Raw genomic sequence first — 15366 nt, 5'->3', positions numbered from 1 at the left:
GAGGAGAACAAAGATGTTGGTTTTTTCTCTTTTCTTTGCCCTCGTGATGATCGTTGTTAACTCGATCCAACACTCGATGATCTGACATCCTGTCACCATCTGTGTGCTTGGAATAGAGAAGAAGCTTCTTCCGCGTCGTTCATTCATAACCAGAATGGGAAGAAGTATACCATTTCCATCGGAAGCCCACACCTTGATCCACTCGGCCCTTTTCATCTCCCTCGTCGTTGCGTGGGTCGCAGCCGCCATGGTCGTCATCGTCTCGCTCTGCGCCGAGCGCAAGCCCCCGAGCGACCCTCCATCTGCATCCCCACCGTCACCACACAACGAATCCGTCGCAAAGCCCGCATCCGAAACCACCACGACACCCACAGTCCAAGCGACGACAGAACAAGGAGAAGTAGAACCGCATCAGGAGGCGCAGGAGGAGCAAGTGACGGTGATCGAGATGACACCCGACGTCGCGACGCATGGCCCAATCCCTCCCAGTACTGTGCTGCCGGCGTCCGCCTCGAAGCGGAAAATGTCGTTAAGCTTCGGCAAGGGGCTCCCGGAGAAGATAAGGACCAGCAGGAGAGAACGGAGCGGGAACGGAGGAGGTGATTCGGAGGACTCGATATGGAAGAAAACAATCATCCTGGGCGAGAAGTGCAAGGTCTCGAGCGACGACGAGGAAGAGGAGGTGGCGGGCGAGAAGGGGAACCGGCAGAAACACTACCACCCGAGGACGCCGCGGTCGCGGCAGACGTCTCGAAACAACTCGTTCGCGTATCCCGACGAGACGCCGACGTGACCTAGAGCGGAGCAGCAGTTGCCGGTGGCGATCCATATGGGAAACGCGACCTCCAGGAATTAATCTGCGACATGTGGCCATGATGATCAAACCGGTGAATTTTCTAAGCTTCGTGCTTCCATATATATCTGATATATAAATATATATATATATATATATATATATATATATATATATATATATATATATATATATATATATATACACACATACATATATGTATATGTATATAAATAATATCAGATTTATTATAACATGGCAAGACATGGTTGATTGCTGGTGTAGTATAGTTCCGCAGCCTTTCTTAATGGGGGAATCGTTGGCCTGTGGATGCCTTCACGAAGAACTTCTTTTTACTTTTTTTCTTTCTTTCTTTCTTCATTTCGTGCTTAATTTGGTAGTGGCTAATACTCAGATTCCGAACTATCATGTTAGAGTTTAATATAGATTATATCAATTCCTAATTGGTTGGGCTTTTGAGAGTTGTTGATCACCCAATTAAGATGTTTATTATGGTATTAAACTAGTTAGTGATTTCGGATCCTTTATTAATCCCTCCCTCTATTTCACTTTGTGTTTAATCAGCTTGTTTCTAATTGACTCACATCTTGTGCTTAAGTTAAATAATACCTTCAAATTTTACTATTGGTAAATATGTCACTTCATAAAAGTTTTAATTTTTCATATATATCCCTCTAAATCCCCCACTAATGACATTATTGGACATGACTTCCATGAATTACGATTTTCACTGATTGTAAATAAAAATAAAAATTCAAATATCTAAAATAGTTTTTATTATTTCCATTAATTATTTGATTCATCATGTTTTCCTAGTACTTTCGAAGGGGATATTAAAATGCGCAATGTCATCACGCTAATGATCAGCGGTTGTAGATTAACTATAGTGATAAGTTTTCGTGCTTTAAAGGGGATATATATTTACTTCAATATATGAGAGAAAATATAAAAAAAAAATATTTATTAAGGACGCATACATATATGTATGCTTTTTGCCATTTATTCTATTATAACATTTTTAATTCAAACTATGAACTGCTAATCACATTTAGCAATTGTTATATATATATATATATATATAACGACTCTTTTTCGCGAACCCTACGCCCTTCACGTGGCTGCTACCTCCGCCTCGTCTTCCCCTTTTTATCCGACCGCAGTCTCTCTACCTGCTTGCCTCGACCGCTCGACGCCCTTCTCGTCGTCGGCACAGGCCACCATTTACGCCGCCGCCGACTGCGCTATGTCAAATGACGTTCCTAATAATCGATGCATTTGCTTGAGCCCAGGAGCTGGGCGGTTCAGGCGTGCGCCTGTGCCAGCAATGGGATTGGGTCGAGCCTAATTCAATTTGGTTCATCGATTCTAGTTCGATCGAACCATATTAACGTCTCTCCCCACCCACCCCACTAGATCTACGTCTCTTCCCTTCCCCGGCGCGCACGAGGCCGTGCCGCCCCTGGAAAACCTAATCACTGCGCGGCGTCTTCCTCTCCATCGGCGAACGACGGCCGTGTCTTCCTCGAGCGAGAGGCTTCCGTGCGATCTCCAGCCGGCTCTTCTTCCGTCTCTCTCTCTCTCCCCTTGACCGTCGTACTCTCCCCCTCGCCTTTGACTACACTGCATTTATGTGAATCAGTTATACCACAAATGTACAATTTTATTATCTTTCAGAGAAATCTACCCCTTTGACCATGAAAGAAAGAAGGTTCTGACTGATTGTTTGCTCTGCTCGACAGAAGCTACTGCAAATGAGGGAACTTGTAACGATTCAAGTTGGTACTTTTGCGAATTACGTTGGATCTCATTTTTGGAATTTTCAGGTAACTTATTAAGTTTTTTATTTAGTTTATTTGATGATTTTTGCCTTGTTTGCATGATTTCGTACTGTTTACTTGAAGGGAATTAGTTACTTGCATCCTGAAGTGGTCTTGTAGTATGACCATTGAAGTAGGATGGTTACAAAATCCAACTAGTCACTCGGTTGCTGTGGTTGCTATGTAAATAATTTAAAATTCTACTTTTGTTATGTATTGATTATTATTATTTATATTATGTTATATATTTAATCATTTGATGAATTAGAAAACGGAAACAAAACACAGAGTGTTGCTTGCAAGTGCACTGCTAGGACCGATAAAATCGCATATCTTATGCCTTCTTATGTCTCTAAAGCCTTCAGAATGTGATTGTTCATGTATGTAAGCTAATTGCTAAGATTGTTTATTGACTTCATTCTCACGTTTGCAGGATGAGTTGCTTGGACTGACAGAGGTACCCGATGGAGATCCCATTTACAAGAATTCACCCTTAGACATGGATGTCCTTTATCGTGCTGGTGAAACACAACAGGTGGATTTGGCTGTAACACATTTATCACGGTAGAATAACTGCATTTGTCTAGAATAAGGATGTCAAATTCAATAGATTAGTTCAATTTCCACAAAGGTGAAGCGCACATGTTCTCTAGATAATCAAAAGGTATAACTGCAAGTCATCTATGACAAAATGTTGCTCTAGGCATCCCAAACCTTGAAACAAACATGAATAATAGGTTAACTAGGATGCTATGTATACATGTCTGTGATCACATCAATCCATGTTAGATATGGAGAAACTTTTACTTTTATATTTCTTTTTCCTGTCAATGTCATTTGGAGTCCTCGCCTTCATTCAAGGAAATTAACATATCACTTCTTCATCTTTTTCAAACAATGTCATGACATAGTACATATATACTTTGAGAAGATCCCACAACTGTGTTTTTTCCCATTCTTGAAGTGAAGGTGGGGCAGTTCTTTCATTTTAATTCATTAAGATCATGATACATGGGTTCGTTTGATCTGAAGTCGCTTATAGGTGGAAAATGTTTAGTGGCAGCCCATTAACCATCCTTTATTCGAAAACTGGAAGCTATGCTTACATGTTACTTATTTGCACTCTGCAGGGTATTCCTACATACTGCCCTCGATTGATATCCATCAATTTTCAAGGTGATCGTTCTTTCCATTGCTTGTTACTGCTAATATAACTAAATTTATTTGCACACTGGTAAGTTATAAGGGTTTATGAAGCAATGATCCTCGATAACAGTAATAACCGATAAACATAGGTGGCTAAAATGGTGTATGCCATTTTTATCTATCATTTACTTGATACGATGGCAGTGATTAAACTATTGAATGTTATCTGCTTTGATGCATTATTTAAATGATATGAAAGTCTCATTTGGCATAAGAAACAAATTGGGAAAATTTTGGATTGTTGGGGTAAGTAAAAGGGATCCTTATCTATGATTGAAAGATGATTCTTACACATACAAAAGATGACTTGTTATATTTTGATTTCAAGATAAAGAGCAGCAAGGCCTTTTAATCATAAGTTGACATGTTTTCAGGAGACGCATTATCGTGTGTGCACATACACATATCTAGATCAGACATGTTTATATATGTGTGTGTATATATATCTATGTATAGTCTGTAGATTTTTATGAATGTAACCATGTATTAACATATATATATATATATGAATGCATCATTTACTTTAAGACAGTTAGCTTATTGCACATGAAGATTAATTCATCATCTGATTTGTGATCCTTTTTCTAAAAGAAATCCTTTAAATAGCCACTCTCATGGGTCAGTTTGTGACATCCGTTATTTTTCTTATGAGCTTATATAGCAAATGCCAAGAGATCTGTGTCATTTACTTTTTAACTTTTCATTTTGCTAATATATTTGCAGGGTCTCTGGGTTCCCTAGGTCTTTCTGGTTCTCTATATGAAGATATTTCATTATCTGACCCTACAGATATCCTGACATGGCAAGGCCTACTTACAAATGAGTTCATTTACCTTTGTCTTTGTTCTGTTGCCTTTGATCCTTGTGAAGCCTTATATCTAAACAATGTGCAGGACTGGCAATGTATCCAGATGCATGGCAGAACCTCACAAAAAGAATTTATTTCTGCAAAGCTTATCTGCGGAAGAGCATGAGATTTTAGATGTTTCAGAGGATGATTCTGGTGAAGTGATGAGCAGTTCTCAGAGGCAAGTTCAAGATAAGGGCCGGATTGAATGCCTAGAAACTGATGTTAAGTTTTGGACAGACTTTTCCAAGGTTCAGTATCACCCTCGAAGCTTGTATGAACTTCATAGTTCGTGGATGGACATCCAAAAGTTTGATGATTATGGCATTGGAAAGGATGTTCTTTCAGGAAGCTTGCAGTTAGAAGAGATGAATGAGAGACTACGGTTCTTTATTGAAGAATGCGACCATATTCAGGTCATTTTCTTGTCAATATAATACTATTTAATCGATCGACTTCTCCCGTTTCATTCCAGATTTTGATTATGCAACTCTTTCCTTTTTCCCTAAAAACTAACATTTTATAGAATTGTAGTCTTATTTTTTCCATTTATTTATGAGTTCTGACAGCAAGATTACCATGCATTGAAGCACGTATGTATTTGCATGCAGGAAAATGGCTGCACAAATGTACGTCTGCACATGCATGGATGTACACCTATGTACATGCACTGACGTGCTCAATTGCACACCCATAAGCATGCAAAAATACAAACATAATATTCATATCAAGATTACAATTAAACCTTGATGCTTATAACCTTAAATTCATGTTAGATCTAGACAATTTATGTTTAGTTTGATCTATAAACATTGTCCTGTTCTCAAACTATATACTGCTTCTCAGGGTATCCAATTTGTTGTTGATGATTCTGGAGGTTTTTCCAGCGTAGCTGCAGAAGTTCTGGAGAACATTGAAGATGAGTACACAAACACACCTGTTCTGCTTTATGCTGTAAGAGATCCTGGTGCTTATACATATGCCACTAACCAGAAATCATCTATTGGACGGTCTCTTCACGATGCTGTCTCCTTTTCAAGGCTGTCTTCCTTTTGCAACTTGATGATACCAGTTGGGTTGCCTTCTCTTAGAAGTACGCAAGTCTGTGGTTGGTCGTATGCAAGCTTATGTTAAAATCTGGCTTTTACCAATTTAAGCTTAATATTAGTCAAAATCTGCAGTGCAACTCTGAAGTTAATTCTACATAGAATTCAAATGCTTGTTGTTCCAAAAGTATACTTTTTATTGTCTTACATTAATTGATACTGCCTGTAGTTCCTTCTTGTTGTGATTATATCTTAGGCTGATAGGTTTTTCTTATTTTAAATTAAGGTGGGTTGTCCCCTTTGCTCCATGTGGACGATAAGAAGCTTTTCCACAGCAGTGCTGTTTATGCTGCTTCAATACACTCCATAAGCATTCCATTCCGAATGGAAATTCCTGGGCCAGCCGCAAATTCAACATGCACTTCTGGTGCTATGGATGTGGGTGAGATTGTACACACATTGGCTGGTCAATCTAGGCAAAATTTGGTGACAGTTCTGGATGTAGCGATGCCACCTCCATCTTTGACCGGTAAGAATGCTGTTTATTATCCTGGATCATTTGTCTTCACAATTTCACTGAGAAACTGGTGGTCTTGTTTCAGATGAGCATAACCAAGGTAGTATCCTCAGAAACTTGCATCCTTTGACCCCTGAAATAAGAAAAGATGATGATGATTTGCTAGCTGTGGAGTCCTTGGTTGTTCATGGAGCCCTTTATTCAGGTTCTTCTTCCTATCTTTTGCTGAACAACACACAAGTTTGCTTTTTTCAGCTCACCAACTCATCCATAGTATTAAGAATGCAAAATGTTGATACTGATATTTAATGCTGCAGTTATGCCAAATTTCTCAATGATTTTTGTCTGAACGATTTTTTTCTTCCCTGCGCCCCTCCTTCAAGTTGTGCTATATTTTTAACTCTTTTATCGCGTGTCTAGGAGACACACTAATTTTCATATTACAACATGTTTTGAATGAAAAACATTTTAACCATTTGTCCCATTCATGACGTCAAACTAAGCCATTGAGTAGGGGATCCTTCAGAAATGATGAATAAGGCATGAAAATTTTTCATAAGTATCTATAATGGAGTTGGAATTCCACATGTGCCTCTTGAATGTCGGAGCATGTTTCATGTATTTACAAAACAATCGGGAAATTATGACGGCAAACATACCTATGTCCTGGACATAAAAACCAGTGTGGAAGGTCTGTCTTCACCAAGATAACAATCATGTAAGAAGGGTTTTAGTAATTGCTATTAGATTTCTTTTCTTTTTTTTTATTTGATGCTGCATGTAATTTATGAGTGTTGAAACCATTTAATTGAAACTGAGATCAGAATGCAAATTGATGATTCCGAGTGTGTTCTTGTTTAATCTGCACTTCAGTAAAAATAAAGACCACTGACGTCTGCTATCCTTTGTGGATTGAGACCTACAGGTGATCATCGAGCAACGGTGTCTCAAGTCAAGGACTCGGTACGTGTAGCTTATCAAACTGCTCCGGCGAAGCCAATGTTCTCCCGCCTCTCGGTGGCCCTCTGCCCTCTTCCGATACCACTGCCATTTCCATCGATCTTTGGGAGGAATGTAGGCCGACATGGCGAGTTGGTGTTCAACTCGGTACAAGGAGCTCGGTCGAGAGGATCGCTTGAAATCGAATCAATCCCGATGGCTGCAAGACTCCGGTCAAGCACTGCTATTATGCCTTTCGTGGAGAAAAGGTTGGGGGACCTTCGCAAACACGGGATCGCAAGGGGAGCTCCAGGCGCTGAGCTTCTCCGTACTTGGGGCTTTGGGAGAGATGAAGTCCAAGACATGGGAGAGCATCTATCGAAACTGTTGATGGGATTTGATCCTCACTCCCAGACAACATCAGATTCAGATTAGTGCTTTGTTTTCTTTTCTTTCGGTAATAGACATTTTGGTTCACCAGTCTTTGTTGTTTCACGAGGCTAAATCTGATGTGTCTTAACATATCCTTCCTCGAAGCATAAACCGCACAAAGCAAGTGTTCGTTCTATTCGCAATAGGGATGATTCCTGCCGGGCCCGCCGAAGTAGAAGAGCGGCTCCGTCCACAGGATCTCTGCGTAGTTCTCGGCGCTGTAGCAGTCGGTTTGGGTGCTCAGCGTCCCAAAAGGATACGGGTACTTGTACTCGCCGGAGTAGTCCTTGATTCGGGGCTTGCCGATCCAGCACGCGGTGCCCCAGTGGTACGAAGCGAAGTCGCCGGAGCCCATGGCGGTGGTTGTGTGCGGCTTCTCATGTATCCTCGGGCTGTAGACGTCGCCACCGAACAACGCCAACGTCGCTGCCCCTCTCAGCCCGGCGAACAATGAAGACGGCCAGTAGCCGACCGCGACCTCGTCGTCGCCGAACATCAACCACCATTTCTCGTTGTCCGAGTCCTGCAAGCGATTGCGGGCTCAGACGACGAAGAGCAAGCTCATGTTGCAACGCCGGAACTGCTTTCGACCCTTACCAGCCACATGTTGAGTTGAATTCCGTACTGCCGTCCATCTCTTTGGGATGTACTCGCGAAAGCAGCTCCCAGGGCTACATGTGGGTTCGTCTGCACGAAGCCTGCGCACAGGAGGTTGAAGCAGCCTGTCGTCCTCCCGGAGTCCGTCTGCGAAGATCTATGGGAGGGAAGTACGTAAAAGAAAGAAAGATCGATCGAGCGAAGAGGTTTACCGTCCAGTACACGAAAAACCTTGTCCTCCTGTCACCATAAAGGCTGGGATCTACCTGTTAAAGAGAAAGAACTGTGAACAATACAGGAGATCAGATAATGTTGTGTTACGATCAGGGAAGAGAAAGACTAACGATCCATCCGGCTTCGATGGAGTCTGAGCTGTTGTACGGCCCATTCCGAAGCCAAATCTGAGCAGTAGTGAATTCGTCGTCCCCGCCGACACGGGGATTCCATATGTTGATGCTTGCTTTGGCTCCGATGTAGCTGAAACCACTGGCCATCAGCACGCCATACTGAAATCACCGAAGAGACGATGAGCTATCAGGAATTGCTTAGAAGGGGAGTACAAAGACTGACCGCGTGCAGGCCTTCGATGCCGGCATCTACCGAGAGACTCGATGTACGTATCTTGTGCTTGGTCATGCCATGCCATGGCTTCCTGCCGTAGTCTTCCATCGAAGCAGCGTTGAGCAGGTGATGCTTTTGGATCCTGAGGATTGGGATCGTTCCATCAGGGCAGCTCCCACTCCTTTGCCATGCTTGGGACGGCACGCGTGCTTTAACTCCCTCATCTCTTTCGCCGGAGATCTCATCATCGGGTTTCATCTGCAGCATTAACAATCGATGCATATTATCTTTTTGGTAGGACTAAGAAGGCGACAATTAACTACTATCAGCATTCTATGCCCGTCGAAGAACATACTGAGAAGTTCCAATCGAAGGAAATCTTGTATCGATTCTATGTAACAGTGTCACTGAAACATTCCTAGAAAGGAGAAGATCATGGAATTGTCTAAAGACTTATATTTGTGTATGCTTAGCATGCTGGTGAGTAAAATATTGGACCTGAATGGTATGGTTTTTGAGTAGTGGGTGATCGAAGGCTGGCTGTTTGTAGAGATCAACACAGTCCACTATGTCACCATCTTCGCTCTGCAAAACATATGATCTGAGTTGATGATTGTTTGGTTCTTGAGCAACCCAAGTCTTCCCCTCAGTAAATTCAAATGCAAGTAACTGCAAGCTTAGAGAACCTGAATGCTCTTCACCGCAGGCCTGTTAAGAAGTTTCAGCTTCTTCTCCGCCAGCAATTCCTCCTTGTCCAAAGGCACAGAGTTGGGTGTTCCATCCACCATTTGTGAGGAAAAGAGGAGAGCAGCTAACAAGAGCAGCAGCATTGCCTGTACTTCAATCAATCAATCAAGAGTGATAAGAGGAGGAGGAACAAACTGGCCAAGACACTGTCACACAGCTAAGAAAGGAAGCCTATACATACAAACAATGAACGTGATATGTTGGAAAAAAAAACCAAAACCTTACATTGAGGTGATGGTGTTATTCTTCAGGGAAAATAATCCATACTCAACTCAATCATCAGCTTGTTCATGTCAGGCATTCTCGGAAGAAAGAATGTGCCTGTTCTGCTCCCTCAAGAACAAGAAGGGATGAAATATGTGGCAGTTGGTTGAAATCGAAGAACACGAGGACACATGAATTGTATGATATGTGATTTAGTTAGTCCATCCGAATGTTGGGTGTATCGTTTCCTTAACATGTTCTTTGTGAACCATTAGGTTTGTCTATGAATGAATATATACATACATACATACATACATACATACATACATATATACAAGAGAAAATTAATATAGTGATTGCAAATTACGATCAAATTCGAGACCATTATACTCGTGAAAGAAAGAGAAAGGAAAAAAACTTACAAGAGGAGGTTGCATCACAACTCGTATCCAGTCATATACTATGTCTGCTTTGATACTACTATATCACAATTCGATCGTATCATACCTAACACTATCTGATCCAAAATGCTTAAACCCAACCCGATGATCATTTCAGGTTTTCCACACACGGTACCATTTATAAATAGCATAACCTGCTCGCTCTACTACGTTGATAAATAGAGCATCAGCCCACGGTCTTCTTCCTCCGGCCAACTCGGTTGCTGTAATATGACCTGAGAAGCAAGAAGCTTACGATCGTTCTCACGTGACCGTGGGAACAGTCAGCAGAGAGTCGCAGTACACGGTAGATCTAAACATTAAATACTTAGAAAAATAAAAAAGGGTACGTTTTAAGAGACGCTTGTGGCCGATGTTGTTCTCTGAATCCGTCAGAACCCTTTGCTCGTTCGATAAACTGGAATTTCCATTTGCATGTTTCGTTCCATACGATCGTTTAATGTCACGAAGGAGGAACAAAATTTTCGAGTACGGGTAACGTCTGCTATGTGAAGGTGACTAGTTAGTTATCTTCGATATCTTAATCTCTATACTTTAAAAAATTTATATTATTATCCATATAATTACTAAAATAAAATATATAGATCTATTTATCATAACGTCATCTGTTTTATTAATATAAATATATAAATAATAATAATTTTAACATTTTAATTGATTATAGAGAACGGTATCGATGGTGGCAAACAACAATGCTACTAAGAGTCATGGGTAACTGTTGTTGTGGATGAGAAGAACGATAGTAAGAGATGGAGATCCACTTTGCATCTACGTTAGCGCTGATGTAAATGCCAAGCGATTATTTCATCGCTTAACAACTACATTAACGTCGATATAGATACAAAATGACTCTCACATCTCACCATCGCTCCCATTATCAACAACCACCTATGGCTCTAATAATACTACCATTCACCATCATCGACGTCATCCGTCATTATCAAATAAAATATTAAAATTATTTTTTTATCTTTATATTTTCATTGATAAAATCAATATCATTAAGATAAATAAACCTATATTCACTTTTATAATTAAAAAATACCAATATAATTTTTTTAAAAATATAAAAATTAAAATGCTAAAAATAACTAAATACGGATGATAATTTAAAACGACTTTTGCCAAACGCATAATTATGGATATATGCAAAAGGCAAAAATCCTAAGTTTGCACTTAGAAGTGAATTAATTAGCACTGGCCTTCTCATAAACATAGATTTCCATGCCATTAGGCTCAACCTGCTATGTGACAAATGACAATCGTGGCATCAACACGGTAGAATGTACTGCCAAAGCAGTTGAGAAATCAAAACCAGAAACGCTGCAAAATAAAAGGGGCGATCCCCCCTTCATTAGTCGTGGTTGCAGTGGCAATGGCAATCAGATACAACTGACGACCAGAACTCAAGAAGTCTCCGCACCTACCTTTGAAGGATATAATAGGCAGGCCAAATTCAAAAAAAGGGATTTTTCTGAAGCATGGAACCTACCCTCAGCGTTTCAACAACAGGGAGCCATGTTCATTATCCCTACACAATTAGGGATGTTTAATGAAGTTTTTATGAGATGGGAGTCAATAACTAAGAATTTAGTCTCACTCCAAGGATTCACAGATTCCCAAGCAAAGATGGAATTTATCGAAAATCTGCTCGGTGAATCCGAGAAGCTAGCTTGGATCCAATGGAGGATGGCGTACCCTGACGAATACCAACTACTACTGGCAAACGCCGACGGAGCAGAAGGTACCCAAAATATTGATCTCCTTTTGTAAGTCTGCCCTTTCCATGCGGAGTCTATCAAGTTCCATATTTTCTTGTTCCAGCTCTTGGTATTTCATTTTCAGTTCTTCTACTTCATGTTTTAGCTGGAGGTTCTCCTGGGCAATTGTAATGGTTTGTCGATGGGCTTCCTTAATTTCCTTTGCCTTTTCTTTTTCAGCTTCCAGTGTGGCTTTCAATTTCTTTATCTCTGCCTCACAGTGGTTAATATAATCCTGCTGTTGTTGGAGGAGATTCTTGGGTTCAAACTTGACTGGTTCCTCCAGTGCTACAGGGGTCTTTTTATTGAAGTAGTAGATGCTGCACATCCCACACGAGGTGAGCTCACACAGCGGGCAATGTCGCCTGTGCCTTTGTTGTGAGATTCTTTTACAGCAGTTGCACCTTTCTAGCCTTGCTGGTAGTTCCTCGTTTATCCTCCAGATGTGGCTGCACTCGGCCTGTTTTTGTGAGACTTGTATTCTTGCTCTGTATCCTGACTCTGGTCCAATCCACCAGGTCCTGCTATCTTCAACAAGAGCAAATATTTTATGGGTGAAGGAGTGTATACCATGTTGTAATTCCTCTACGTCTTCTCCCTCAGAGATTGAGTAGATTGCGTCACTTTGGTTTTCTCCCTCTTGGACAGAGATGATTTCGTAATCCTCTGGAAGGTCTAATTGTTCAAACATTGCAACCCTCTTTATGTTTTTACAGTCGTTAGGACATTCCCTGGCGAAATGTCCTTCCTCACCGCACAAATAGCACTTGCACCTTTTGTTTCTTACCAAGTGCTTTCTTTTTTCTATCCGTGCATGTGATGAGTGGGGCTTGCCTTTATATGTTGTTGATCTTCTAACACCGTATTTCCTTTCAGGCTTGTTATATTATCCTGGGATGGGTATTTCACTACAGAATGACAGGTCTTTGAGCGCCCTTTTGAATGCGGCGTCCTTGCATTCTGCTTCCAGGTATTTGTACGAAAATAAGATCCTAGGGATTACCCCGATCGTATTGCCCCTGTATTTGGATTCAAAGGCGTCCTTTATCCTTTTTCCTAATTCTCCGGGCATCTTGGACCATAGTTTTTCAGATAACTCGGGGCTTGTGAATAGCCTTCCCGTTTTTGAGGCTAACCTCATGTAGTCATTCAGGAATTGGATAATATGTTTCAGGCTGTTGCACGAAAGCCTTGTTTCGTAAGGGGTCTATTTTCAGAGTGTAAGGCAGTGGGAGTTTTTATGGAGTGCTTGAGTCCTTTGATTTCCCTTTCCAGATTCTGATTTTTCTCAATAATGATCTTGAAGTTTTTTAAATTGACTTTACTAGATAGACAGGTTCTATCGTAAATAATCGCAAGATTATGGGCTAGCTCTTTCCTGGTGGGGCTATGGGTTTCAGCAAGGTCAAGGTAGTCAAGCTTTGAAGTATGAGAACTAGTGTACCATTGCTGTATGGCTTCTTCCCATTTTTCAGACATGTGCTTTTAGACTTTCATAACTTGGTTTTCTTTATCCTTTCTAGATTTTAGTCGTCTCACCTTATCGGTGTTCCTTCGGGACTTCTTGCCCTTTTGAAACCTTACGTCTTTTGATCGACTTACTTCTAGATCGGATACTTCATTCAAGGTTATTTAAGACTTCAAGTCCAGTGGATTTATTAGGTCTAGCCTCTGTATTCTGGCTCTGATACCATTAACAGGTTTTAAAAGGAACAAAAGGAATACTTAGAAAAGGAATACTTAAACATTAACACAAAACAGAAACATAATCGGTTTTAAAAGGAACAAAAGGAATACTTAGACATACATTCTAAGAACTGATATGTATAAGGAACTTAGGAAAATAAAAGGATTCTTACAAAGATCGGGGGGAATTTGAGCTCAAGTAGAACTTCAGTGTTCGACTGCCTGTTCTGCAAGAGAACTACTAAGAGGTTTATATAGAAGAGGCGGATAGAACCGGGTACTCATTGGGCCCCATCGCGTTCTTCTCGCTTTCTCTTTTATATTCCCTCTGGTACAATTATTTAAATTTTGAGCGGCTCCCCGAGGCACAGCTCAAAAGTGCTACTGAGTAGTGAAGGTACGCTCTATACTGCGTGCCAGCTTATTTTGTTGGGCGGCTCCCCGAGGCTCAACCCGTGATTATCTAACTTATTGCATTAGGTGGTGGTGTTTTGCATGATTTCAGCATAGTTAGGGGTCCACCGTGTCCCTAGATGCTGAAGTTTGGCGTCCTTTGGGCGGTGTCTTTTGTAAGCGCCAGGGCTCTTTCCAGCTGTTGTTGTTGCTGGAGGACAGCTGGTAGCCAGTCTTTATACCAATTGTCTTTTCCTGAGCTTCGCCGCCGGTACTCTTCCACTTTGAGTGAGTGGATGTCTCTGTATTGTTGTAAGGCATTGATTGCTTGTTCTGCTGCCTTCTGCGGTAAGATTCCGAGCGTTTTTGTGGAGTCTTCATCATTAAGTAACCTTTTCTTTCCTTTTTGAAGGCAGGTGAGCTCATCAGTGTACTGGAATAGGAGGCTATTATTTTGCAGGCTATTTGATTCAGAAAGGCTTCCGCCTTTGGGTTGGGCTTGGCCTTGAGTTCTTGGGTTGCTTCCGCCAATAGTGATAGTTGGTCCTTTTGTTCTTCCTTCCATCCTGCATTTAAAAGAATATTGATTAATCTGGATAAGGAGTCGGCGAGGATGTTACTTGTTCCTTCAATGTGTTCAAATTGGACTTCAACCCCCACTTCCGGTGATATAATCAATGAATGTCATCCATCGGACTCTTGACGGTTTATTTTGAGCTGATTTGTTGAAAAAGCTGATTATGGCTTGACAGTCCGTTCTTATCAGGATCTCTCTTTTGTCCAGATAGTAGATCTTTAGGGCTTCAAGGGTTTTCAGGACTGCGTGTAATTCTGCCTAAATAGCTGATTTGATGGGGCTGAATTTTCCGCTAGCATAGGCGCAGATTCTTTCTGTGCTCCTTGGGTCTCCTTTCTTATTTTTCCATTTACACACTCCTCCCCATCCTTCCATGCATCCATCAACTTCTAGGATTATATAGCAATCTGGGGGTGGTACTTCTAGATCAGGAAGCTGTTGGACTTTGCTTTTGACTTCCTTGATAAGCTTCCAATCCTGTTCATTGAGTCTCTTTTCTCCTGTTGGGCTTGTTTTCGAGTAGAGAGGCCTTAGGAGTTTACCGAGATCTAGAATGTAATTCCTTGCATAGTTTAGAATCCCCAACCAAGACCTTAAACCCCTTTTGGTTGTAAGGTCTTCTTCTTTGAACTCAGTAATTTTTTTTACTATGTGGGGCTACAGCTTAATCCTTGAGTTTCCTAATACTGCCCCTAGGAATTCTATTTCTTTGACTGCAATCTTCATTTTTGTCGGGCTCAATACTAATCCATTTTTTTGACA

General features: G+C 41.1%; 1 protein-coding gene and 1 long non-coding RNA gene across 7 annotated transcripts; one reads left to right on the top strand and one right to left on the bottom strand.

Moving 5' to 3' along the window:
• Nucleotides 1-1928: 1928 nt before the first annotated feature.
• On the top strand, nucleotides 1929-7710 carry LOC103969429 (uncharacterized). 6 transcript variants are annotated; one of them, XM_065088381.1, is made up of 10 exons: nucleotides 1929-2404; nucleotides 2554-2637; nucleotides 3065-3166; nucleotides 3762-3807; nucleotides 4561-4639; nucleotides 4731-5100; nucleotides 5531-5792; nucleotides 6017-6259; nucleotides 6333-6452; nucleotides 7173-7710. In XM_065088381.1, exons 2-10 carry the CDS (start codon nucleotides 2566-2568, stop codon nucleotides 7619-7621), a joined length of 1743 nt encoding a protein of 580 aa, XP_064944453.1. In that variant the 5' UTR covers nucleotides 1929-2404; nucleotides 2554-2565; the 3' UTR covers nucleotides 7622-7710. The 6 variants fall into 6 exon arrangements, with proteins under 6 accessions (XP_064944453.1, XP_018674335.2, XP_064944454.1 ...); XM_018818790.2 differs by having other exon boundaries at nucleotides 1929-2452; XM_065088382.1 differs by having other exon boundaries at nucleotides 1929-2466; nucleotides 2557-2637; nucleotides 5531-5777.
• A 632-nt stretch (nucleotides 7711-8342) lies between these two features.
• Nucleotides 8343-9604, bottom strand: LOC135596283 (uncharacterized). Its single transcript, XR_010480907.1, has 4 exons — nucleotides 9463-9604; nucleotides 8786-9361; nucleotides 8560-8721; nucleotides 8343-8481 (listed from the first exon to the last, which is right to left on the bottom strand). It is a non-coding gene; the product is annotated as an uncharacterized LOC135596283 (long non-coding RNA).
• Between the last annotated feature and the right edge of the window lie 5762 nt (nucleotides 9605-15366).

The sequence above is a fragment of the Musa acuminata genome, chromosome BXJ1-10 (genome assembly GCF_036884655.1).
Source record: "Musa acuminata AAA Group cultivar baxijiao chromosome BXJ1-10, Cavendish_Baxijiao_AAA, whole genome shotgun sequence".
Classification (NCBI taxonomy): Eukaryota; Viridiplantae; Streptophyta; class Magnoliopsida; order Zingiberales; family Musaceae; genus Musa; species Musa acuminata.
The sequence above is the reverse complement of the archived record's forward strand: the minus strand, read 5'-3'. Positions and strand labels throughout refer to the sequence as shown.